Raw genomic sequence first — 25,028 nt, 5'->3', positions numbered from 1 at the left:
TTAATCTTCTAAACAGTGCTTCCACAGTTTTTGTTACGGTGCGTTTAGACGTACCTTCGCTGTCACGCTTGAGGTGTTTGTTGGGTCTCGAGCTGGTGTTTCCGAACTTAACCTCAGTCAAAACGCCAAATATGAGTGATCCAACCGGGAAAAGGTGCAGAAAGAAAAGGGGGGGGGGGGGGGGGGGGATCTCTCTGCCGGTTGTGCCAAAAAGTGATTGTCTGTCTGCTACAAAATGCACTTCTTTTGGCCACAGTTGTAATAATTACGGAACAACAAACGTTGTTCTTTGAAGACACGTGCTTTTGCTATAATTACATTAGAATGCAGTTGTGTGTATCTCCATATTATGACCGTTTAACTCAGAGAAAAGCAGACGCTTTTGCGCTACCGCTCAATGGGCTGCTGTGCGCGCTCCCGCGGCTGGGAATCAGATTCTGGCAGACAATAACTTTTTGGCACGACACCTGTCATCTGTTGCAGACATTGGTGATTGGCTGTGAGACACACCACTCCCGCGTGCCGAGCCGCCGTGACGTCGTTGTTTTCAATAAAAACTGCGCCGTCGTCGGGTGTGATTTAGTTGTTCCTGTTGTTTGGTGTTTAGTGTCCGTAAAGTTTTACCCGCAGAAAGATGCAGTGGACTCTTGTTTTCCCCCTTCTTGCGGCCGTTTTTGCCGTTGTGTGGAGCGATATTCTGGGGGGCATTAGCGACGCAGATATCAACGACGAAGAGTTCAAATATGCTCTGAACTTCGCCGTGGTCCAACACAACAGACGCTCCAACGACATGTACCTCCACAAAGTGGCAGAGGTGGTCAGGGCTCAGTCCCAGGTAGGTCCCGCTTTGAACTGTGGATGTATTTTTGATTTAACAGAGTGTTTCCCACATGAATCAAAGAATGTCAATCACAGTTAGACGTGCAGTCAGTGCAGCTCCTTAAAGGCTTTTCGCTCAACTACCGTATTTTATAAAATAGCCAAAGGTATGCCATTTTTATCCATATTTAGTTAAACATGCCCGTTCATCTTGACTGGTTGTCAGGGGTTACGTAACAGTTTGGCTCGGTCACCCCACCCAGACATCTAAAGTCACACTTGGCCACGCATATTTGACTTGAAATCCACCAGAGTATCACTGTAGTGCCTCATTAATGAATTGTGACACATTCTGCATTTCTGTGTGTCTACTTCTCCTTACAGGTGGTTGAAGGGACGAATTACGTCATAACTGTGAAACTGGTAAAAACCGGCTGCAGAAAGGACGCTGTCAAAGAAGAGTGTAACCTCACCTCAAGCCCGGTGAATGCACAGGTAAATGACCTCATAAAGAGGCTCAGACTTGAGCTCTTGGAAGAGTAATTCCCATGTATTCTGTCACTAGAGCAGACCTCGTGTTGAGCGGTCATACCGTTGAGTTGTCTAATTTTATTCTAAATCTATCAATATCTGTACCATTATTAATGTAATCTCAGTCCCATTAAATGTGTTCTGAATGTCTCTTTCAGCCTTACCAGTGCACGTTTACTGTGTGGAGCCGCCCATGGTTGAGCGATATCAGGCTGTTGGACACCAAATGCTAGAAAGAAAGCTTTGTGGAAAATCACCTAGATTGGCATGGTTTGCAGAATAAATTTCAGCCATAGTCAAATGTATTTTCCTGCAGATGAACCACAAAGTGCTGCATCCTTTTTCCTCCTCTGTTAGTTCCCTCTAAGCGGACTAACATGTTTCAAACTTTACACTGTGCAATAAAGAGATGTATTGTCTTTAGGAGGAACAGCTCCTCTGTAATGCCTTTAGAACTAATCAAGGTGAATGAGAGAACACCCTGTATCAAATTGTTGATTATTGCTCATTAAAACCTGCACAATTTCAAAATGAAAGTTTCTTGTGAGCTTTTATGAATGCATCCATGTCACATATGTAAATCCGGTATTCAGCTTTTGCTCTGCTCTATTATTGTGTGATTTCACCAACATTGGTCCTGGAGAGTCAGCTGAATAGGGGAAAAACAAAGTCTGAGTCAACAACACACACCCTGTCAAGTCTTCAGATAGCCCAATGGTTTAATAATCAGGCCAAAGAAAAAGATGGCGGCCACTGACATCAAGGCCAGGAAGCTCCTCACAATGCGTGGAGGGTGTCACCCCAAGTCCAGCACTGATAACCTGATTTAAGATGCACTAAGCAGAAGGAGGGATGCCAGGGGCGAGCGAGCGTGAGATCCACTAACCAGGATGAAACGGCAAAGATCCGGAAATACACGAGGACGTTGGCCCCTAGTGATGAACTGCTGAGTTAGTCTCAAACAGGTTCAACCCAGGGAAGGGGAAGAGGAACTATCATGGAAGGATCAAGAGAGGCCAGGGTCTACTGGAGCAGACAGGACCCCAAGTGTGAGCAAAGCAGCTCCTGAGAAAGTCCAGCACAAGGCAGCAGGGCGTAAGATGCAGGCAGGTACGTGGAACACAGTAACTACAGAGGAAGGCAGCAGTGAAGCTTTGAATAGTTGGACGGTTGCCTCTGTCTATGATCTGTGAACTCCTTACTCCCCTGATTGCTGCTCACACGGCCCACTGTTTAATATAACTGACCTGTTCATTAGATGGAAATGAATCCCTGCATACTCCTAAAAATCACTTTATTTTGAGGCTTTTTCTTCTAATTAAAACCCCACTTTCATAATTACTCGGGACTCTTTGTAAAATGCAAATAAAGCCAGAAAGATATGATCTTAGAACTATTAAAAAGTTATATCTAATTAGAAATAGTGCAAGTTCGGTGCCATCTGTTGGTTTCCTTAGCGAGGAAATAGTTTTTGAATTGCTCTGTATGAATGAATTGGATTCATTCTGAATTGAATTAATTGGATTATAATTACAATGAATTAAACTCCAATTGGCTTGAATTGGACTTTATTACTGAAGTGCCCTGAGATGACATTTGTTGTAATTGTAATAGTTTATTTTGGCAACATTTTAAACAAACTGACATTATTCTGTCTTGGAAAACACTGCTGGTGGAAAACATGATACTGGCTGCTGAAAAACTGGCAGAAGTGGACCTTCCAACGTGACAGTGACAGGAAGTAATCAGCTGAAGTCGTCCAGAGATTAACAGAGAACACAAATCAACATTCTGGAATCCGGACTTCACTTCCATCCAGAATCTGTGGTTGGAACCACAGACCAGAAGAGACAGAACAGAAGCCTTCACAAAGCTGTGATGTCATCACTGTAGTGACATCACAATCCATGTCATCTCTGATCTTGTTTGACATCACAAAGTTTATACAGGCCAGACATTTTCACTGCTTTTTCACAGTTGGTCAGGAGTTTATCTGAAGAAACACGTCCAGTTTTTGAAGCATATTGGAAAGTCACAGCAAACGGTTTTCACATCGCCTAAAAAACACTTAATTACTATCTTAAATAATCATTTTAACAAGCACTTAGAAACAACGCTTACTTGCTATCTTAAAAGTCATTTTGATTTTAAGGACTTACAAACAACAAGCAAAATGAGTCAAACCAAGAAACCATCTCCTCCACTTCAGTGGTGTGACATGGCAGACGACGATTTGCCCGAGGGTTTCTACACGTGTCCCATTACTTTTGGCAGTAAGGAAAGTTATGAGGAACCCAGCAACTGTTGGAAAAGAACAATCCCAGGTCTCTGCTGCAGCTGGGACTCCTCACTCAGAGGAAATATGTTGTTTGGCTGCTCTCACTGAGCATTCTTATCTTTTTTTTTAACTCTTGTTTCTATAACATGCATCAGTTGTGTCCAGGAGCGTCTTGCTGTCCCTCTGTTCCCAGCTGCCTCTGGCCTCCACCTCAGATCCACTCATTTCTGTCCTCATTTCTGATCCTTCTTTCTGAACACAACACCCAGTGTGGACACATCATGGCTGGGACAGCAGCAGCAGCCACAAACACGTCCAAACTTTCTGTATTCAGCAGATGTGGAATATAGCTGATGGAATATAGCTGATGGATCACTTTTTAAAGAAAGTCCAGCAAAACTTTGGACACATTCTGAGTCTCCACAAAAGAAGAAGAAATGTTGTTGAAAAGTCAGTTTGTCATTTTATCGAGGTCTCTCTGCTCTTTGTGTAACTTAAATATTCTACATCTGAAATGATTCTTTATAAAGTATTTTATTCAAATAAAACGATAACCTCTGATCTGAAGACAGCTGATTTAGTGCCGGTCACATGATCACATCATTTACAGGATTAAAAACATGTTAGATTTGTACAAAAGAGCCTCAGATTATCAACACTGATTATTTTAGATCTAAAGAAATGAATGATCACTTTTCTTTGTGCGACACGTTTCCATCAAAGTGTGAGACGATAGGAATGAATGAATGAATGAATGAATGAATGAATGAATGAGTTCAGAGATGGTTCAAACAGCTCTTCAACATGTTGAACTCATCAGTTACAGAGGAGACGGAGAGGTCATTTAAGGGCTGTAAATCATCTTTAATGGTGCCACATGTGTCCAGTTTGTCTTTGTTACCATAACTGGACAAACACTGATGATCAGGACTGAATAAATGTTACTGATCCATGTTCAGTTCAGCTCTAATGTAACTAATATCTGCTGGAACTGGGACGGAAGGAGACTCTTCATTTATGGTGATGTCGCCCTCTTGTGGTGTAAATATAAACTGCATGATGTCAGTTTAGCCTCTCGGACTGCAGAAACTCCATATTTTTACTGAACTGCCACAAAAAGGACAGATCTGTCAAAGATGAAGAAAATAAATGTGGAAATATAAAGACTTTTCTCATCTTCTTGTTGAAGCTCCAACCTCCATCATATCATAAAGATCTCATCCATCCTTTCCCTGTTCCTGCTGCACACACCTGTTGTAGTATAAGCAGCAGGATATCAGAGTCTCCTGAGGTGACACCACAGTCTGTAATACAGATGTTAGTCAATTGTTCAGAACAACATACTCACACTCACACACGCACCAAATGAAGCACAAGCTGTGTTTGTGGAACCAACAGGAGGCCGTTGATGTCTGCAGTGATTTTAGTGGCATTAAGACTCGTTAGAGCGGAGTTATTGAATATTTCTGGAGCAGGTGTTGCAGCCGGCTGCACATGGAGACTAATGTTATTTTCCTGCTCCAAGGACAGCTTATTTGGATTCAAATGAGTTTATTGTTTATCTCGCCACAGATGGAGAGAGGTGGGATTTGATCTGGAACGACGCTTCATTTTGGAGGTATTTATTCAGCAAGTGCGAATCTGTCAATATGTGTCTTTTTAGGCGTGTTGAATCAGTTTTTTGGGGTTGAGGAGTGAAACCTCAGAAAGAAAATTACGCTTAAAAGCATGGAGCCTCATGTGTTTGTTCTTGTGGACAACTTTCCTGTTAGCTGAAACATTTCAGAGTTCTCCTCAGACTGTATTCAGTGGACATAAAGGTGTCTTTAACAGAGGGAACGAGGATTTATCTCTGTGCTTCACCCCGGCAGAAGCAGACAGTGAGGGGGCGGGGCTTGTTCCAAACGCTCAGCTGCCCTCCCATTGGTTATTACTTATGACGTCAGAGACGGACAAGGTTCCTACTGGCTCCTGAAGCCGGTGTAGCGGAAGTGGTTCTGGAGGCAGCAGCGACACTTGTAATGTTCACAGCTTCTGTTTGACACCTCAGAGTTTATAAAACTCATACAACACTATCAGAACACATCGTCACCATAGGAACCTTTATAAGTTCAGGCTTTCTAAAGTAACGGGACACACACACATCAGTCCAATCCAGATGTTTTTCTCATCTTTTCATAGTTTCCTGTTCTGCCTTCATAACTCAGATGGAATCAGTCAGTGAAAAACACAGCAGGCTGTGAGAGAAAGTAAAGGTGTTCACCAGACCAACCAAGCCTGAACCTGAGGGATGTATCACTGAAATTACTGAGCACATCATCAGACAGGAGAAGAAGAAGCCCATTTTCACTGATATCAGCATCAGACAGCAGATCTGAAGGTGCTTTTCTCTCTACAGCTGGCCTTCACTCCTCTGTGTCTTCTCTCCAACCATCTTTGTCCCAACCATTGCATCTGTGGTGTTCAGCACATCTGCAGCATCAGGCCCGCTGGCTCCGTTCTGCTCGTCTTCTGCAGACGGAGCTTTTTCATGGCAGGAAACCATCCAGTGAGTCAGGATTCTGCAGGAACCACTGGAAGACTTTCACTTCCTCCTTTAGTTGAACGCTTCATCAAACTGACACCATGCAGTTCCTCTATTCGCCACCAGAGGGAGACACATCTCCATCAATGCAGAGTCCCGCTCAGTATTACTGACAGTACTTCACAGCCACTGAGAGGACACATTTAAATCAGTAACATACAAAGAAATGATTTCTATATTTGAGCCAGGCTTCCACCTCCATATAAGACACACACTGTGTCCTCATACAACAAGCAGCTCTCCTGTCTGAGCTTCACATCTTTACAGTTAGCATCAGCACACACAGCATGTTGATGAAGATTCTCACTCATCCAGGTCACGGTAATCCTAAGAGCTCACATCCTCTGGCCTAAAAGGCCTCTAGCAAAGAGCCAGATAAGACCAGAGCCACCCACTCTCCAGATAAAGGGCCTTATGAGCTGCTGAAGTTCTTCAGGTAAATAAGTTTATATTAGTTTCTCTTTTGGTCAGAGGCTCTGGTGCTCTGGAGTTACACCAAGTGTTTCTGAATGTTAGCTGCAACACCTTTAAAACCTGTTTTATCTCCATGCAAACAACAGCTAATCCTAACTGTCCTGTAGTTCGTAATGCGTCAGATCTCCATTTATTCCATCTCTTTCGCTGCAGTTTTAAAACTTCATTACATTTGTTTTGTTGTTGAACCACCAAACCAGCTCAGAAGACACAGTATTTAATGGCTATCAGGTTGAGTGGAGGATGTAAATGAACAAGTGGTTCACTTCAAGGCAAGTAAGAACATTCATCTTGAAAATCAACAGATATCAGCTTGCTGCACTTTTGCATGAAAGGATAACAAATCCAAGCCTGCAATTGTTATTAAGTTTTAAACAAGAGGCACAAGACTGAAGCGTTGGAACAGACAATTATAGCAGATAATAAAACACTTGTGATCTGTGGTGATTTCAACATGGACCTCTTAAAGGTACATACTCCTAAACAAACTTGTGATTTCTTGGCTGCGTTATACGGTAGAGGCTTGTATCCACTGATCACAAAGCCGAGCAGAGGAGCCACAGATAGTGCAACATTAACTGACAACATTTTTACACATTCCTTGGACACTGGTATAAATAGTGGTTTGGTAATAAGTGATGTAAGTGATCATTTAGCTGTATTTGCAACATTTAATGATCAGCTACAGAGGAAGAAAACAGAAAAGCGTAGATATGAAAGGGTAAGGACGGTTAAAGCAATTAATGCTTCAGAAATGAGCTTTAAAACAAGAGTGGAATGAGTTTCATACAGATGAAGTAAACACTGCAGACAATTCATTCTTCAGCTGTTATTTATCTCTCTATGATAAACACTGTCCAACAGGTTTATGTTCACATAAGCATAGTTATGCTGAGAAACCTCGGATAACAAAGGCATTAAAAAATGCATGTAAGAAGAAAAATAAACTTTATGGAGACTTCATCAAAACTAGAACAGAGGTTGCTGAAAAACGCTGAGATGCACAAAAACAGGCTGAGCAACATGTTGAGGCAAGCAAAGAAGCAACATTATGATAAAATGTTACAAATAAATCAAAATAACATGAAGCGCACATGGAACATCCTAAATAATGTAATGGTGAATAAGCCTTGATCACCAGATCAACCTAAGTGTTTCATAAAGCACAATAAGGTGTTTGGCAATCTGACTGAAGCGGCTGATGAATTTAACTCAGTACAGCGGCTCGTGAATCCTCTGGTGCACGTTGAGCATCGTCATGCTCTTGAATTCCTTCCCGCAGTCGTCACATTTCATGAGGTCCCTCATTTCCACGAGGTTCTCCTGGTGCTCCTTCAGGGCGGACGGGTACTGGAAGTGTTTGCCGCAGTTTGAGCACCACACGGGTATCTTCAGCGACGACCCCTGTTGGTGGTTGGTGCCGCTCACTTCTGCTCTTGACTCTTTTCTCCAAAAGAAATGGGTGCTCTTCTTCTGGCAAATGGCGTAAATCTGGTGTCTTTTCAGCCCGTGCATGTGTTTAAAATGCTCTTTGCAGTGGATGCAGTGATAGGGCCGATCGTCCGTGTGGCACTGTATGTGTCTGTTCAGTGTTCTGACACAATCAAATGCTTTAGAGCAAACGGGGCACACTTTGAGGGCTTTCTTTGCCACGTTTTGAACAGATGCAGATGGGCTCTCCTCAGACGTCCCAGGAGGTGTTTCTAAATGACCTTCCTTTGTGTCGCTGTCACAGTTCTGAGCGTCAGCGCCTGCCAGAATCTGCTCCAGCGTCTTGCTCTGCAGTGTGTCCTTAAAACATTTGAGGAAACTGGACAAGTGGAGGACAAAAGAAGAAGTGTCAGACCTAAAAAACTATCTACAGAAGATGAACAATATCTGAAAGTGATGTCCTTAAGAAAGAGGAAAAACTCCAGCAAAGACCTGACACAGGAGCTGAGAGATGCATCTGGACCTTCAGCTGATCCATCGGCTGTTGGCCCGAGCCTCATCAGAGATGGGCTCCATGGAAGGGTGGCTGTCAAGAAGCCGTTCTTAAGGAAGGGAAACAGTAAGCGTTGTTTCTAAGTGCTTGTTAAAATGACTATTTTAGATACTAATTATTGTTTTTTAGGCGATGTGAAAACCGTTTGCTGTGACTTTCAAATATGCTTCAAAAACTGGACGTGTTTCTTCAGATAAACTCCTGACCAGCTGTGAAAAAGCAGTGAAAATGTCTGGCCTGTATAAACTTTGTGATGTCAAACAAGATCAGAGATGACATCGATTGTGATGTCACTACAGTGATGACATCACAACTTTGTGAAGGCTTCTGTTCTGTCTCTTCTGGTCTGAACTTACCTCAATCTTTGGATTCCGGAACACTAGTGAATAGGCATGGCTTCAGTTTCCGTAGTGTAGTGGTTATCACATTCGCCTCACACGCGAAAGGTCCTCAGTTCGAAACTGGGCGGAAACATTACTTGCTCCTCCTTTATTTATTTCATCCTTGTGTGAAGATGTATGACTGCACGTTAATGATAGCAACATCAACATATTCATAATTATGGATAGGAGGGGAGCCTCATCTGCTATTCTTGACATGTAAAGTCAATTTTTGCAGGTTTTCAAAAGATTTTCTGATGCTATGGTGTGAAACGGACTTTGGCGAATCCCAGCTGCTGAGCGAAAATGGCAGCCTTCCGTCAAGGAATCAAACCCTGTTCCTCCACTTGACAGGCGGATTCTAACCTTTGACCATTGAAGAAGATACAGAATGTGTTGCTTGACTGTCGTGCCAATTCTGAGAATACAAGCTGTGAGAGTATCACTGAAAAATGGACAAAAAAACACGTTGCTAAAACCCTTTCATTGTCAAGCATTTGCATGACTGAGAGCATAAATTGACTGTGGAAGGGGTTCCATGGTGTAAAGGTCAGCACTCTGGACTCTGAATCCAGTGATCCGAGTTCAAATCTCGGTGGAACCTTCAGGTGTGTGTTGTCATGGTTGCGTTCTGGAAAGAAGATGAGTTGAGTAGGCTAGTCACTTGTGAAATGACACCAGAGTGCTCAATTGCAGCTGAGAGGATCTGTGGTATGTGACGTCACACCTTTGTGTTGCTAGTTGAATCTTTTTTGGTTTCTTCTTGTATATTCATTTACGATGCTTCTATTTATCCACGCTTTCCCACAGGAGTGTGTTACAATCCCACTTCTGACTCAATTTGTTGCGACTCCACAATCTCTTTCCGCTAGCAACAAAATTTGGGAAAACGTACCTCATTCTTTGGCTTCTGGAACACTAGTGAATGTGCGTGGTGCACGATTGATCAATTCCAGCTGAGATCCTCTGTGGTATGTAACGTCTCATGATGTTGTACATCCTGTCCACGTCCAGGACCTGTCGTGCCCTCTTATGCAACCCTTTTTCTGTGAGTTGGTGCTGGCCACAGGCAGGGTTGGGACAGACCACCTTCACCTTCTACAACTTATACGGCATCCAGGCCAGCAGTGGATGCGCAAAGAAGCGGTCCGGTGTAGGAGCCTGGTGGTACAGCTGGCTTGGCTTTGGAGGATAATACCAGAGCTTCAGGTTTTGCTGAAGCTCCAGTTTCCCCTGGGGTCCCACCTTCAGGACGCTCTTTGCCATCCATTTGTGATCTGCAGTTGGCAAGCCCTCTGCCCACCGGCGGGGCAGCTGGGGAGTCGCTGAAGCTTCAGGTGTGTCAGTCCTGGGGTCTGCAGTCTTGGCAATGAGAAAACAACACATGAACATACTTGATACTTGTAAAAATCACTGCAGATGCTCTATGCTTTATAAAAATCTTAAATGACTTACTGACACAGAAGCACACACTGCTGCAGGAACCGGTACAGCCACCTGAGCAGCTGTCTGAGGGTCTGGACCCTGTAACAGCAATGCAAGGAACACACACATTAAAACATTCATTTATTATTCTACACATCTACATAATTATTTAGCTTATGTACTTTTATATTTTAATTTTGTTTTCCAGTTCTTAATAATCTGGTATAGAAACACTGTAATAGACTGTCTTCAAACAGGTGTAATTACTCACTGAGACAGCAATGCTGGCTGCTGAACTGGAGTTTGCTTCAGCAGAGTCTGTGACTTGGCTCTGTAAAGCATTCAGTCATAAGTAACTTGCATTAGAACACAGCTGCATTAATAAAACAGGTTGCTCTTTGACAGAGATGTATAGTAACGAAGTAGAACTACTTCACTACTCTACTTAAGTACTAAAATGCTGTATCTGTACTCTACTGGAGTATTATTTTTTCTCCTACTTCCACTTTTACTTCAGCACATATTTTCAATGAGTTTAGTACTTTTACTCCGATACATTTTTTATGTGCTGCATCGTTACTCGTTATTATAAACATGTTAGGAATCATTCCAAACCCCACAGTCACTCTAGTTCAAGTCTAACGTCCCGTTCAGAGTTTATGGTTGCTATAACAACCGTTGCATCAAATTTGACTGTGGCGCGAAGTTATACATGACGCAGATCTAATGTGTGCAAACTGAAGGGTGAGAAGACCGCTCGTGCTGCTCTCTGCTCAGCCTCTTTCGCTCTGCTGCCTGCCTGCGTCGAGAGAAAGTGCTTTGTTTGAACCAAAGATGGAAGAACCAGAAACACCTTCAACTTCGAGTGATCGTGGTGGTGGCGGTGAGGAAGAAGACCCCTGGCCCTACTTACAGTCTCTGTTTAAAGGGGGAGGGAACATACTTGCCAATACATATTCTTTTGTTCAAAAGAGTTAAGCTCAATGTTTTAAGGTGCTCTTGTACATTCCGCTGTACTGCTGTTACAGCCAAACATTTTGAATAATATAAACAATTTGATTTTCAAACTTTCGACTGATTTCGTTAATAACTACATAACAATACTTTTACTTTCAGTACTTGAGTAGTAATTTTAAAAATAAACTACTTGCAATACTTAAGTACAAAACATGTTTAATACTTTAGTACTTCCACTTAAAGGGGATAGAGAATCAAAATCATCTTTTTCACGTTTTTGGTGTTAGTTCTGAGTCTCCCCGCTGTGGGGAGTACACACGAAGTGCCAGCAAGTGTCAGAACCTCTGTTTCAAGTACTCCCCTTTTTTGAATATCCCCCAGAATATCCCCAATCCGTTTTTGTGAAAAAGTGATGTTACTTTTTCAGCAATCGCCCCCCCCCACACCCAAATCCACAGCCACCCAGTTTCAGACACGCCCCTTCGGCAAGAAACAGGAACAGGTGTGCCTTCCAAGGCTGTGAAAGCGGACTACGATTGTTACATATTCTTCCCCTGGAAAGCAATGTTCGCGATCAATGGCTTTTATTTATTTTTAACAGCATCCCCAGTATACAACCGCCGACTTTTCCGTTGCGCTGCGCATTTCACAGAGTACAGTTTCACAAAGCTTGCACGATTCCGAGCAGGCTTCAGTCGGAATTTTGCTCAGTAGAGGGTCAGTTCCGACAGGGACAGACAGACTGCAGCGAGCTGTGCGCTCCGCTGAGAAGCTGATCGGCTGCAGCCTCCAAACTATCCATGACCTGCACGTCTCCAGGACTATGGGGCGAGCAGGTCGGATCACGGCTGACCCTTCTCTATTTGCACCGCTCCCCTCGGGCAGGAGGCTTCGGTCCATTCGGACCAGAACCTCCCGTCACAAAAACAGTTTTTCCCCCCTTGCAGTTGGACTTATGAACACTTCATAATCACCTCATAACCTGCCCAGTCACTTTACCATCATTAAAATTGCACTAATGAAGCTGCACTGTTGTTGCTCTGTATATTGGATACTGTGTATTGTTGTACACACCTTGTACATTTTATATTCATATATTTTTATTCTTTATTTTTTATTATTATATCCTGTGTTACATGTTTGCACCTTACGCCGCAGCAAATTCCTAGTTAGTGAAAACTGTTCACTAACAATGGCAATTAAACGAATTCTGATTCTGATGAGCTTTCTTTTCAGTCAGTGTATTACTCTATAGCTCTGTTTTCAGTGAGAGCAAGGGCAGCCAATCAAGCATCGGCAACCGAATTGCGCCAACACCTACCTGCATTTCATAATGAGGTTGCCAGATAAGCTCTGAAACGACGCCAATAAGGGCAAACGACGCATTCTAAACCCAGCATAGTAACAGCTGTTTCAGAGAGCCTTTTAGGGAGGTTCTGAGCCATTACAGACCCAACCAATTTTTTTTGGGCTACATATCACATCACAGAACAAGGATTAATGCCCCATTCAACCATTCCCTATCACCTTTAAGTGAAAGGACACATTCTGGTCCAAGGTTTTTCACAGGAGTTTTGGAAGCCAAAGTTCTACCGTTCAAATTCGCTGGATGGTGAGACGGTCCGTTCGCAGACAGAAACGGTGACTTGAGATTTGTTTGAAATTAATGGCAGAAACTTCTTGTTCATCCAGACTTTTGTACTTCCGAGACGTGCTTTTAGTTTCACTGATCCGTTTTATTTATTCTACCTGTGCAGCAGTGAGTGCTGCCAGAAACAACACAGAAAACACAGGACAGCAACTGATGAATGTGTGGTTTTATTCAGATCAAAGTGGGTAAAAATGTGTCACTCAAACAGGAGCTCAGAGTAAAATTCTACATTTTGGAACTCTTGCTGAAACAATGCATTTGTTTCACCACAGATTACATACATTCCTAATGATGCTCCCAGGAAGGACCCTGGAGACTTTTCCAACTGAAAACAGCCTGATGGGCAATCGGGTTTCCTGCTGATCAAGTCCAGATCGAGCTGGAATACCCACGACTGCTGTGGAGTGAAATGACACCTAACTAAATGCCTAACAGCTGTTTTCTCACATGAAATGTTTTTTCAGCTAAAAATCAACAAGGAATAATCTGCCCATTGCAAACAAGGATGAACAGAAATGTTTTTAGACCGTTAAGAGTAAAGCAACAAAATGCTGTCACACTTGTTATAGTTTGAGGGATTTAGCTGTGTCAGAGGTTAACAAAATAGCTTATTTTCTAAATTTGACACTTATCTCCATCCTGCACTTTCACCCCCAGTTTATCACAACGAAAAGTCAAAAATAAGATATCGGTAAATACCATTTATATACTGAATACAGAATAGATAAACATGTATATATATAAATTGATATAAATTTGTAGTTAAATGTACTGCAATCGCAAGAAGTGCTTCTCTAAGTGGAAGAAACTATTTCTTCTCAACAGAACACAGAGACACGGAGGAGCCAGGCCAGAAGCCAAATCCAGGATGAGCTTCGGTGAATGTGGTCTTTAAGGTGTGGAGGTGGATCAGTGTGTCAGAGGAGGCTCTGTAGAAGGACAGTGTGCCGGCAGGGTGGTCCACATACACTGCTGCTCTGTTAGAGACAGCAGAGGAGGAGGAGAAGGAGGAGATGAAGTCCCTTCTGTTGTTTTGGCAGACGGAGTACCGACCTTCATCAGAGCAGCTCAGACTCCAGGACTGATCATTAAAGCCAAACTCGCAGTCATTGCTGTTTCCTTTTTTCCTTATTCCTCTGTAACTCACTGATATCTCTACCTTGCCACTCCACTCGACCTCCCAGTAACAGCGGTCAGTCAGACCATTGCTGCACAGCAGCTCAGGCCAGAAGTCAAACCTGTCTGGATGATCAGGATATGACTGATCCTCCTCCACCATGGTCACCTTCCTGTTGTTGTCAGACAGTTTCAGGTATCTGTTCACTGTGTTTGTGTCGACTGTGAGTTGACAGGAATCTGATGGAGAGAACAAACACAATCCAGCTGCAGTTATTGATCCATCATCTGTTCACTTTGATCAATGAGTGATGTGACAGTGTGACGATGGCTGGATGTCATGAATCAGATGAAGAACACACTTACACTTCCTCAGCCCTGGTGTCAGCCATCGTTCTCCAGCAGGCTCCACCCTGAAAGGGGGAAAATAACTGTCACATTTTTCAGGACTTCAGAAATAGTATCTAGAATGAGCCGGTCCCATTCCAGCTGATGCTGGAGGAATGGTGGAGCACATGCTGCCAATCATACCCATATATTCTGCTTATGTCCCAAAGTAAAGACACTCTGGGGAGAGGTATCTGATGCTCTATACCTCGGGATGCTACTGTGGCTCTATTAGGAGTGATGCCTAAAGGGCTGAATGGGAGGTCAGAGAAACATCTAAATATATTACTCACAGCAGCACTGAGGTGCAGAACTATTAGATGGCTGAACCCCCCCTTCATTTAACATCTGGATCCAGAAGGTTTGGGGCCTCCATCAGATGGAGCACATTACATATCTATGAAGGCTCCTAAAGTCCATCTTTACTAACCGGTGGAGTCCTGTCGGCTCTTTATGAACACAATGAGACTGGTTAGCATTCCTCCTCTACCACCTGTTTCCCATCATCCACACAGAGCCTCACAATGTTTCAGTGCTGGTTTCCTCATCACTTATTTCTGTGTGGGCTTGTACATATGAATGTCTGAATGTGTATATTTGATTTAACATGTTTAATGTGGCCCTGTGATGGATGTCGACCTGTCCAGGGTGAACCCCGCCTCTGGCCCCGCTGGGAGGGGGAGCGGCCCCCCCGCGACCCAACCGACGGATTCAGCGGGTGGAGAAGGTGGATGGATGGATGTTTCATGCATTTAATTGGGAGTGGATATTTGTTCTGTTCGTCTCTTGTTTGCTTTTGATCTTAATTTGGATATAATGTGTGTAATTATCATCTCCAGCTGGATAGAGAAAAGTGTAGAAACTGAACGTCGGCGCTGAAAACCCAATAAAAAAACAGTTCAAACTAAATGTTTTCTGCAGTCAGATGATGGAGATGATGAAGTTTCTGTCTCTGAATTCAACTCTTCAACTTTGGAAGAATTTTCACTCATTTCTGAAGCCAAATATGAGCTTTAAACACTCTGCTGAAATCTCTTCAGTCTCTGACATCATGGTCTCTCCTGATGGTCACATTGTTTCTGCTGACTCCTCCTCTCAGAATGTTTCAGGGCAGCCAAACATCCAGATCCTCTCTCAGGACGCAGGTCTAACCCACATGTACGCATTTCCAGATGTACGCTGAACATGGTTCTAGAAATCTTTGTGCTAAGCTAGGCTAACATGTCCTGTACCCATCTCTGTGTCTGATCCAAGGTCAGAGGACCAACAGACACTTCTCACTGTTGTTCCTGCAGATGTTCTCCTTGGAGACCTCCTCCACAAATATCTGCTGTTTATGTCCAACCAGTGTTTCTGCTGTGAGCAAAGGAAAAAGGCTCCTACATGTGTGATTGTTCATGTAACACTCAGCAGGAAGCAAAAACACAGGGCTGAGTGCAGGACAGAGGACATTGTGTGTGGCTGCAGCAGGCCTCTCCATACCTGAGTGTGTGTGGATCCTTCAGTGCAGCCCTCAGCAGCTTCTCTCCTGACTCTCCTGGATGGTTGTAGCTCAGGTCCAGCTCTCTCAGATGGGAGGGGTTGGAGGTCACAGCTTTAGCCAGAGAAGCACAGCCTTCCTCTGTGATCAGACAGCCTGACAGGCTGCAGACACACAGAACAACAGAAACTCTGAGAGAACTGCTCTGAAGCTGAATGTCTGCAACTGTCTCACAATACTGACTCTGTGTCTTCAGAAATCTGAGTCAGAATCAAACTACACACACGTGGATCGACCTGATTTCTGCTCCCATTTTAGCCCCGAACACATGCAGACACTCCCCACTGAGTCCTGTTCAGATAAAAATATGGTCTGCACCACAGTGAGAGCAGCAGTAAAGAAGAAGCTGATTTCACTGATGTGAAACAGACGCTCGTCAGCAGGGGCGCCGCTAGGGATTTAAGAATTATTTTCATGGGCCCCAAACAGCCGGTCAGGAGGCTTTATGATGAATGATGAATTTATGATGCTATTTTACATAAAACTATGCATTTTGATGTTATTTTTGATGGCATTTTCAGTCCGTTTTTTGTTTTTCAAAAATGTGTTCCTTCTCCTCTTTCTTTCCTTTCTTTTCATTTTTGGCAACATGACTTTGAGGCATATTGCCTTCTCTGCCTTCTTACCTGCTGCGGCGCTGCAGCTGATCCAGTCAGACTGAACCATTTCACAAATAGAGAGGGGGGGGCTTAATGTTTCCAAAACAAATAAAATTATTGTTACCGGAACATTGTAAATAAAATATATTTGTGATTCTAAGTTACTTAATAACTTAGTGTCACATTATTTTTTTTTCAGTGTTATAATTTTATTGGGGCCTCTCTGGGCCCCTCTTAATCATGGGCCCCTAGAAGCCTGAATATGGTTCTGACCCAGGTTTGACGGCTGCTTTAAGGAGCGAGTATACATGTCCCATACTGTATGTGTTGTAGCGATTGAATCCACTGAAAGGGAACGTAATGTCATGCGTATCAGTTCAGTTAGAACGAACGAGGTCCAACGCTTGTTTACAGCTGGTTTGCCCCGCCCATCAGGTGGGCTCAGGAGGACAACTCACTCAAAGAACTTTGTAGGAATTTCACTCTACATTATTTATTGGAGGAGAACGCAGCCCAAAAGGAAACTGACCAAATGACCCAAAAAAGACTTTCCAGGTTGTTCCAGGTTCAGGTAAGTTCCTGTGGTGTCAGAGGCCTAAAGCTGCTGGAACAATCATACAAAAACCATCCACAGGTGTTCTGTTACCTGAGTGTTTCCAGTCTGCAGTTTGGACTCTTCAGTCCAGCAGACACCTGCTTCACTCCTGAATCCTGCAGGTTGTTGTTACTCAGGTCCAGTTCTGTCAGGCTGGAGGACTGGGAGCTGAGAACTGAGGACAAAGCTGCACATCCTTCATCTGAGAGGTTACAGCTGCTCAGCCTGAGGAGGAAATAATGAGAGAAGTAGGAATCTGTGACTTTCTCTCCTATAGAAACAGCAGCAGTATATTCATACACATCCCTATACTCACAGAGCTTTGTTGGCGGCTTTGACCACTGGCAGCAGCCTCAGAAGAGCCTCCTCTGAAGCAGAGTATTTCTTCAGGTCAAACACATCCAGATCTTTTCCTGATGACAGTAAGATGAAGACCAGAGCTGACCACTGAGCAGGAGACAGTTTATCTGTGGAGAGACTTCCTGAACTCAGGGCCTGTTGGATCTCCTCCACCAGAGAACGATCATTCAGTTCATTCAGACAGTGGAACAGATTGATGCTTCTCTCTGCAGACAGATTCTCACTGATCTTCTTCTTGATGTAATAAACTGTTTCCTGATTGGTCTGTGAGCTACTTCCTGTCTGTGTCAGCAGGCCTCGTAGGAGCCTCTGATTGGTCTGCAGTGAAAGACCCAGGAGGAAGCGGAGGAACAGGTCCAGGTGTCCATTTGGACTCTCTAAGGCCCTGTCCACAGCACTCTGGTAGAAGAGAGTCTCTCTCAGTGTTTCAGACTCCTGAGACTTTGGTTGTTCCTCCATCAGGTTGACTCCAGAGTTGCTGAAGGTCAGATGGACATGAAGAGCAGCCAGAAACTCCTGAACACTCAGATGGATGAAGCAGAACACCTTCTCCTGGTACAGCCCTCTCTCCTCTCTAAAGATCTGTGTGAACACTCCTGAGTACACTGAGGCTGCTGAGATATCGATGCCACACTCTGTCAGCTCTGATTCATAGAAGATCAGGTTTCCTTTCTGCAGCTGCTCAAAAGCCAGTTTTCCCAGAGACTCAATCATCTTCCTGCTCTCTGGACTCCAGTGTGGATCTGTCTCAGCTCCTCCATCATACTTGAGCTTCTTCACTTTGGCCTGAACCACCAGGAAGTGGATGTACATCTGAGTCAGGGTGCTGGGCAGCTCTGCTCCCTCTCTGGTTTCCAACACATCCTCCAGAACTGTAGCAGTGATCCAGCAGAAGACTGGGATGTGGCACATGATGTGGAGGCTTCGTGATGTCTGGATGTGGGAGATGATCCTGCTGGCCTGCTCCTCATCTCTGAATCTCTTCCTGAAGTACTCCTCCTTCTGTGGATCAGTGAACCCTCTGACCTCTGTCACCATGCCAACACAGCCAGCAGGGATCTGATTGGCTGCTGCAGGTCGTGAGGTTATCCAGAGGCGAGCAGAGGGAAGCAGCTTCCCCCTGATGAGGTTTGTCAGCAGCACATCCACTGAGGTGGGCTCTGTAGCATCAGTCAGGGGCTCCTTGCTGTGGAAGTCCAGAGGAAGTCGACACTCATCCAGACCGTCAAAGATGAACACAACCTGGAACTGTTCAAAGCTGCAGATTCCTGCGTCTTTAACTTCATTAAATAATTCATGAACAAGTTCCACCAAGCTGAACTTTCTCTCTTTCAGCACATTCAGCTCTCTGAAAGTGAATGGAAACATGAGCTGGATGTCTTGGTTGGCTTTGCCTTCAGCCCAGTCCAGAGTGAACTTCTGTGTTAAGACTGTTTTCCCAATGCCAGCCACTCCCTTTGTCATCACTGTTCTGATTGGTTCATCTCTTCCAGGTGGGCCTTTAAAGATGTCTTCATGTCTGATGGTTGTTTCTGCTCTGCCTGCTTTCCTGGATGCTGTTTCAATCTGTCTGACCTCATGTTCATCATTGACCTCTCCGGTCCCTCCCTCTGTGATGTAGAGCTCTGTGTAGATCTGATTCAGAGGGGTTGGGTTTCCTGCTTTAGGAATGCCCTCAAACACACACTGGAACTTCTTCTTCAGAGCAGATTTAAGTTTACGTTGACACGCTGCAAAAAGTTCTGAATGAAGACAATAAATAATATAAGTCAATAAACATGTAAACCCTGTAAAGAGTGAGTATCTGAACATCTGCTGTTCTGTGTGCTGAGACATCAGTAAATGTGTCATTTATCCAGCAGGTTAAATCTTTAGAGGAATCCTCTTACTGCTCTGCAGACGGTCAGCCAGCTCCTCCTGCTTCATTCTCCTCAGGAAGTGAACTGTGATCTTCACTAATGCCTCTCTGCTGTTCCTCTGCTCTTCATCCTCACCCTCCCTCTGACTATCTAAGCATTCTGGGTAATCTGGACTCAGAACCTTCTGCATCTTCTTCAGCTCCTCCTTCACAAAAGTGAGCATGTTGTCCTCCAGCAGCTGGAACAGAATACTATATGAATGAGCCAATCAGACTGAAACCATGGAGCCAAACATCAGATCCATGTTGGACACACTGACAACCCACTGGTCTACAGAGTGCAGCATGGAGATGACTGTGAGCAGAACAGATGGGAAAGTAGTTGTTGTACATGTACAGACCATAAATATGGAGTCCAGCTGTGTTTGATGCTGCTGGGCAGACGGACCACTGGGACCCTCTGAGCTCTGCTGGTCCACTCTGTGGAGGAATCATGAATCCATTCAATATAAACACAAGAAACTTGTGCTAAAGAAAATAAAAATAAAATAAAATAAAGGACCAGACTCAGTGAATAATTCCCTACACTCCGTATTATATAGATCAATGAGCAGTGCTGACCAACATATCATTGGGGTCATCAGGTGGGAACCTCCTTTCATCAGTGTTTCGTCTAGTTGGGCCCACGACACCTCCAGGAGGCTAGACAATGACCACTGGCGTCCCAGAGTCACCCCCCTAATGCCAGCCAACACTGCCCCTCACACCACAACAACCTTAATCTACCTCAGCCTCTCACCAACTGCACACGAGTTACAGCGGGGTGGGGATGCAAACCCTGGTTCGGGTAGGGGAAGATATAAAAGAGGTAAGATTAGCAGGAATGGGATTCAAACCCTGGTTCGGGTAGGGGTAATGAAAATATAGAGGGTGACAAAGGTGGAGGCAGGACAAGACACACTAGCAGATTCAGCAGACAAACTCACCTAAATAATCCTATAATCACTAAAATACCATCAAAAACAAATCCATACAACTCACTCCAAGCAAACTCACCCAAAATGGCCACCTGGTTTCAAAAGGATCACATGTGCCAAACTCTCCACTTAAATAGCTTGAACTTCTTCTTTGCTTTTTCAAGAGTCTGTTTACCCTAAGTGCTCCCCCTGCTGGGCCCCCAGCTGCTATTGCATCTTCTAATCCAAATCCACTGGCTGGATTGTAATGCTTTATCTGAAACCTCCTGCACTATTTTCCTCACACTCTGTCCACTTACACCCAGCTCCCTCAACAATGAGACAACAGACTTTGCAACAAATCCTCTACATCCTACTTCCACTGGACAGATTCTAACCTTCCATCCTCGCTGCTCTGCTTCTGCCCCCAACTCCACATATCTAAGCTTTTTCCTTTCATATGCTTCCGCTACTAATTCCTCCCAAGGAACAGTCAGCTCTATGAAATAGACTCTTATTCTACTCCTAGACCACAAGACTATATCAAGCCTTAGATTTGTAGAGGCTATTTCCTGGGGAACAACAAGCTTATTTCCTAAATCTACCTGCATCTCCCAATCACAAGCATCCTCCAAGCTGCCGTGCCTCCTTATTGTCTTATTAACTTTCTCCCCCTCTTGAACAAACTGAATTGCAACTCTCTTCACCTTAGACCCTCCTAAGTTTACCTGCCCTCGTTTATCTTCAATACCTGCAGCTAAGCTTCTTAATACTTGGTCATGTCGCCATGTATACCGGCCTTGTGACAGACTAACCTTACAACCTGACAAAATATGCCTTAGAGTTGCAGTACCTGAAGATAACAAACATAACGGGTCTCCATTTACCCAGAGTTTTAGGTTCTGGGGAGTTGGCAATACATCATATGTTGCCCCTCTCAAAAACCTAATACTCCTTTCCTCCATACTCCACAGTTCTTTCCAACTAAGCTTTTTCTTCTCTACACCTTCCCAATTCACCCACCGTCCCTGCTTAGCCTGAGCCACTGCCTTTGCACCCCTTAACATTTCCTCATGTCTACGAACCTGCTCAACAACTAGCTTTCTCTTCACCTTGGGACCTGCTCTACTACACACTGGTTTGCCTGGGCCAAGCCCCAAACCTCCCCGGCCTATTTGCACATTACCCACAATCTCTGTATGTCTAAGAGTTGCTTCTGCCTCCTGAGCTGCCATTCTTGGTTTCCACTTCCTCCCCTTGGTTGGGTTTGGAACCACCTTACTAACTACCACATCTTTACTCCCAGCTAACAGGAGCTCTGTCCTAACTTTAGTACATTTAAACTCCTCTACTAGACTAGATACTGGGAGCTGGAGTATGCCTTTCCCATACAGTGCCACAGTACTTAAGCAAATAGGAACACCTAGCCACTTCCTAATGTAAAAGCTAACTAATCTTTCCATTTTTTCTACAACAGATAATGGAATCTCATACACAGACAGTGGCCACATCAACCTAGGAAACAATCCAAACTGCAGACACCACAGCTTCAACTTTCCTGGAAGCTCCGATTTATCTATTCTATCCAGTCCCTCAGCAACATCTTTCCCGAAACTGCACTGACTGCTTTCCATCATTCATGTCTGCCTGGTACAACCTGCCTAAACTCTTTACTGCCTTTTCCCTAATTATTGGAATGCTTTCTTCATCTATTTCAAACTTTCTATCACTTAATTTCCCTCTAATTATTGAGATACTTCTAGACTTAGTAGGTTTGATTTTCCTACCAGCCCACTTTAGATTTTTATTAAGTCTCACAAGTACTCTCTTCATACATGGCACTGCTGTAGTCACTAACGTCATATCATCCATGTATGCTCTAATTGGTGTAAGGTGCATGCCATCCTGACGTCTCTCTCCTCCTACAACCCACTTGGAAGCTCTAATAATTATCTCCATGGCCATTGTAAATGCTAATGGAGAAATTGTACACCCTGCCATAATGCCTATTTCTAGCCTCTGCCAACCTGTTGTGAAACCTGCTGTACTTAAGCACAGTCTAATATCTTGAAAATATGCTCTTACTAAGTTAACCACTACTACAGGCACTCTAAAATACTCAAATCCTTTCCAAATAAGGCTATGTGGCACTGAACCAAATGCATTTGCTAGATCCAGAAATATAACATGCAAGTCTTTTTTCTCAATCTTGGCTGTCTGAATCTGATGCCAAATCATGCTAGTGTGCTCTAAACACCCTGCGAAACCTGGTATTCCTGCCTTCTGCACAGTAGTATCTATCAAGCTATTCTTTTCTAAATAACTAGCTAATCTCTGTGCAACCAAACTAAAGAAAATCTTCCCCTCTACATTTAGGAGAGAGATCATCCGGAACTGACTCAGGTCCGAGGACTCTTTCTCCTTTGGAATAAGAACGCCTCCTGCCCTACACCATGCTCTAGGAATAACCTGTTTCTCCCAAACTATTCTTAATTGCCTCCACAAAAACTTTAGGATATCAGGTGCACTTTTATAAACCCGGTAGGGGACTCCATTTGGCCCTGGGGCCGACGAAGCCTTTGCACGCCTGACTACCTCCTTAACCTCCTTCCACCTAGGTGGTCTAACATCCATCTTATGAGCTATCTCTCCTAATGGTGGCATGTCAGGTGGAAGGCCTACTACTCTACGCTGCTCAAGATCTGAATATGTATTTCTTAGATACTCTTCCACCTCTAACTTTGTTGCCTTAAGCTGCCCTCCCTTTTCCTGGTTAAACAACCCTTTAGCAAACTTGAACGGGTCCCTATAAAATGCCGTCCTTACATATTCTTTCTTCTTTCTCTTTTTCCTAAGACATTCAGCCCTTCTAAGTATTGCTAGCCTGCCTCTCAGTTCTTCCTGCAAAACATTAATTCCCTCTCTCTCTTCTTCTGTAGCTTTTTTCCACTGCTTTCTTAAATTTCTTCTTTCCTTAACCAATTTCTCCATCTCTTTTTGCCGTCTAGACTTACCTAAATGTACTCTTTCAACCCTCTTTCTATCTTGCACCCCAAATCTTTCTACACCATAGGAATAAATTATATCTCCCATCTTCTCTAGCCTATCGCTTGCATTTCCTCCTAACCTACCCAATATTATTGACAAATCTTTATTGACTGCCTCCCATTCTTTGTAACTATTTGTCCTAGGCCACTTAACTCTATCTTTCTGCTCCATATTTCCATATATGAAGAATGAGCTCACATTCTGTCTGTCCACACAGAGACCAACACAAGGTAAAGCTTCATGAAGGGATGTGTGGATGTGAACAGTGGATCAGAGGACTCCCTGTAGTGGGAAAGCTTTACTGGTCCTGCTGATCCCACTGAGAACCAACAGCTCAGTCTGCAGCTGCTTGGAGCTTTCAGCTCACTTTGGTTGGGTCCCAGCAGCTCTCACCAACCCCTTCAGAAAGCTTTCCCTCCCTGCTGAAGTGCCCTGGAGCAAGGCAGCCAGAGCCAGTGCGTGCTAGAATCGGACTGGTTGTACTGGGCAGCTCCCAGTGTGAAGGCCTCAGACGATGACTGTACAACATCATCTGATGATTATTTCCCAAAGACAGGAGACAAACTTTCATTGTAGCTTCCAAAGGTGTGTTTAGTTCACTGGAAGAAGCAGAGTTCCTGTCTGCTTACCAAGTTTCTTTCAGTCTTTCAGGACAAACTTTTGTTCTGTTGCTCACTAATTTAAACTTATCAAAGTTAAGCATCTAACCAGCACCCTGCTGACTGTTCCTCTGCTGAACCTGGAACACATCACACCTCCATCAGCTCCATGTGGTTCAGACGTTCAGCTTTTTAATTTTAAATAAATCTGTCTGTCCTCCTCCATCCAGCAGCACCTGCCGCCTGAGTGGAAGTTCCTACCTACACTGTTAGAGCCAAAGCACAAAGGCGCCCCCTGCTGGACCAGCTGCTGTCCTACAGACACTCAGAAACTCCTCCTCCAACATCATTCTTTCCTCTCTGTGTTTGTGGGAAACATCCAACACACACCGCTTCACATATGAACATAGAAATGGATGTGAAGCAGAGCTGAGCTCACATTAAACACATGTTGGAGGAAAAACTGTTCAAACTGACTCTGCTACATTTTACTCTGTTACAACATTTACACTCAGCTCACCTCTTAATGGGTGGATGTTGGTCTGATTTGAAGTCATAATAACGACCCTTTGACTGGTCGCTCTTAAAGGACACACAGCTGGGTTCAGGTTCAGGTTCAGGTTTGGATCTGAGAGAAAAACATTTGTTTTATTAAAACTCACAGATTTCCTGAAATTCAACCACAATAAAAACACTTTGTTTTAATAAAGGCTGTGAGACCAAACATATAATTACAGACCTGGTGAACAAATTATTAATAAATATGAATAAAGGATTGAAACATCAAAGATGTGAACCATTATAACTAATTCATTTTAAACCAATAATGTCTTCCTTTGACCAGGGACTCTTCCAGGACACACAGCTGTAATCAGCTCTGAGTCTCT

General features: G+C 43.9%; 2 protein-coding genes and 2 non-coding genes across 5 annotated transcripts in view; 3 read left to right on the top strand and 1 right to left on the bottom strand.

The window, feature by feature from the left end:
• Positions 1–512: 512 nt before the first annotated feature.
• On the top strand, positions 513–1,886 carry LOC142391911 (cystatin-C-like). Its single transcript, XM_075478095.1, has 3 exons — positions 513–835; positions 1,204–1,314; positions 1,509–1,886. Exons 1-3 carry the CDS (start codon positions 635–637, stop codon positions 1,581–1,583), a joined length of 387 nt encoding a protein of 128 aa, XP_075334210.1. The 5' UTR covers positions 513–634; the 3' UTR covers positions 1,584–1,886.
• A 7,185-nt stretch (positions 1,887–9,071) lies between these two features.
• trnav-cac (transfer RNA valine (anticodon CAC)) lies at positions 9,072–9,144 on the top strand. Its single transcript has one exon. It is a non-coding gene; the product is annotated as a tRNA-Val (tRNA).
• Positions 9,145–9,582: 438 nt separating this feature from the next.
• Positions 9,583–9,654, top strand: trnaq-cug (transfer RNA glutamine (anticodon CUG)). Its single transcript has one exon. It is a non-coding gene; the product is annotated as a tRNA-Gln (tRNA).
• Positions 9,655–13,231: 3,577 nt separating this feature from the next.
• LOC142391905 (NLR family CARD domain-containing protein 3-like) overlaps positions 13,232–25,028 on the bottom strand; it is a 418,516-nt gene continuing 406,719 nt past the window's right edge. The window contains exons 1-7 of one of the 2 annotated variants that reach the window (XM_075478089.1): positions 19,940–20,130; positions 19,570–19,777; positions 17,637–19,422; positions 17,372–17,545; positions 16,069–16,230; positions 14,566–14,612; positions 13,232–14,439 (exon numbers count right to left, since the gene is read on the bottom strand). In XM_075478089.1, the coding sequence (XP_075334204.1) occupies positions 13,892–14,439; positions 14,566–14,612; positions 16,069–16,230; positions 17,372–17,545; positions 17,637–19,422; positions 19,570–19,777; positions 19,940–19,942 (2,928 nt within the window). In that variant the 5' untranslated portion in view covers positions 19,943–20,130 and the 3' untranslated portion in view covers positions 13,232–13,891. Of the gene's footprint in view, positions 14,440–14,565; positions 14,613–16,068; positions 16,231–17,371; positions 17,546–17,636; positions 19,423–19,569; positions 19,778–19,939; positions 20,131–25,028 lie in introns of those variants that run through there. The other variant, XM_075478088.1, reaches the window with a different exon arrangement.

The sequence above is a fragment of the Odontesthes bonariensis genome, chromosome 11, assembly GCF_027942865.1.
Source record: "Odontesthes bonariensis isolate fOdoBon6 chromosome 11, fOdoBon6.hap1, whole genome shotgun sequence".
Lineage (NCBI taxonomy): Eukaryota > Metazoa > Chordata > Actinopteri > Atheriniformes > Atherinopsidae > Odontesthes > Odontesthes bonariensis.
This window is presented reverse-complemented; position numbering and strand designations above follow the sequence as displayed.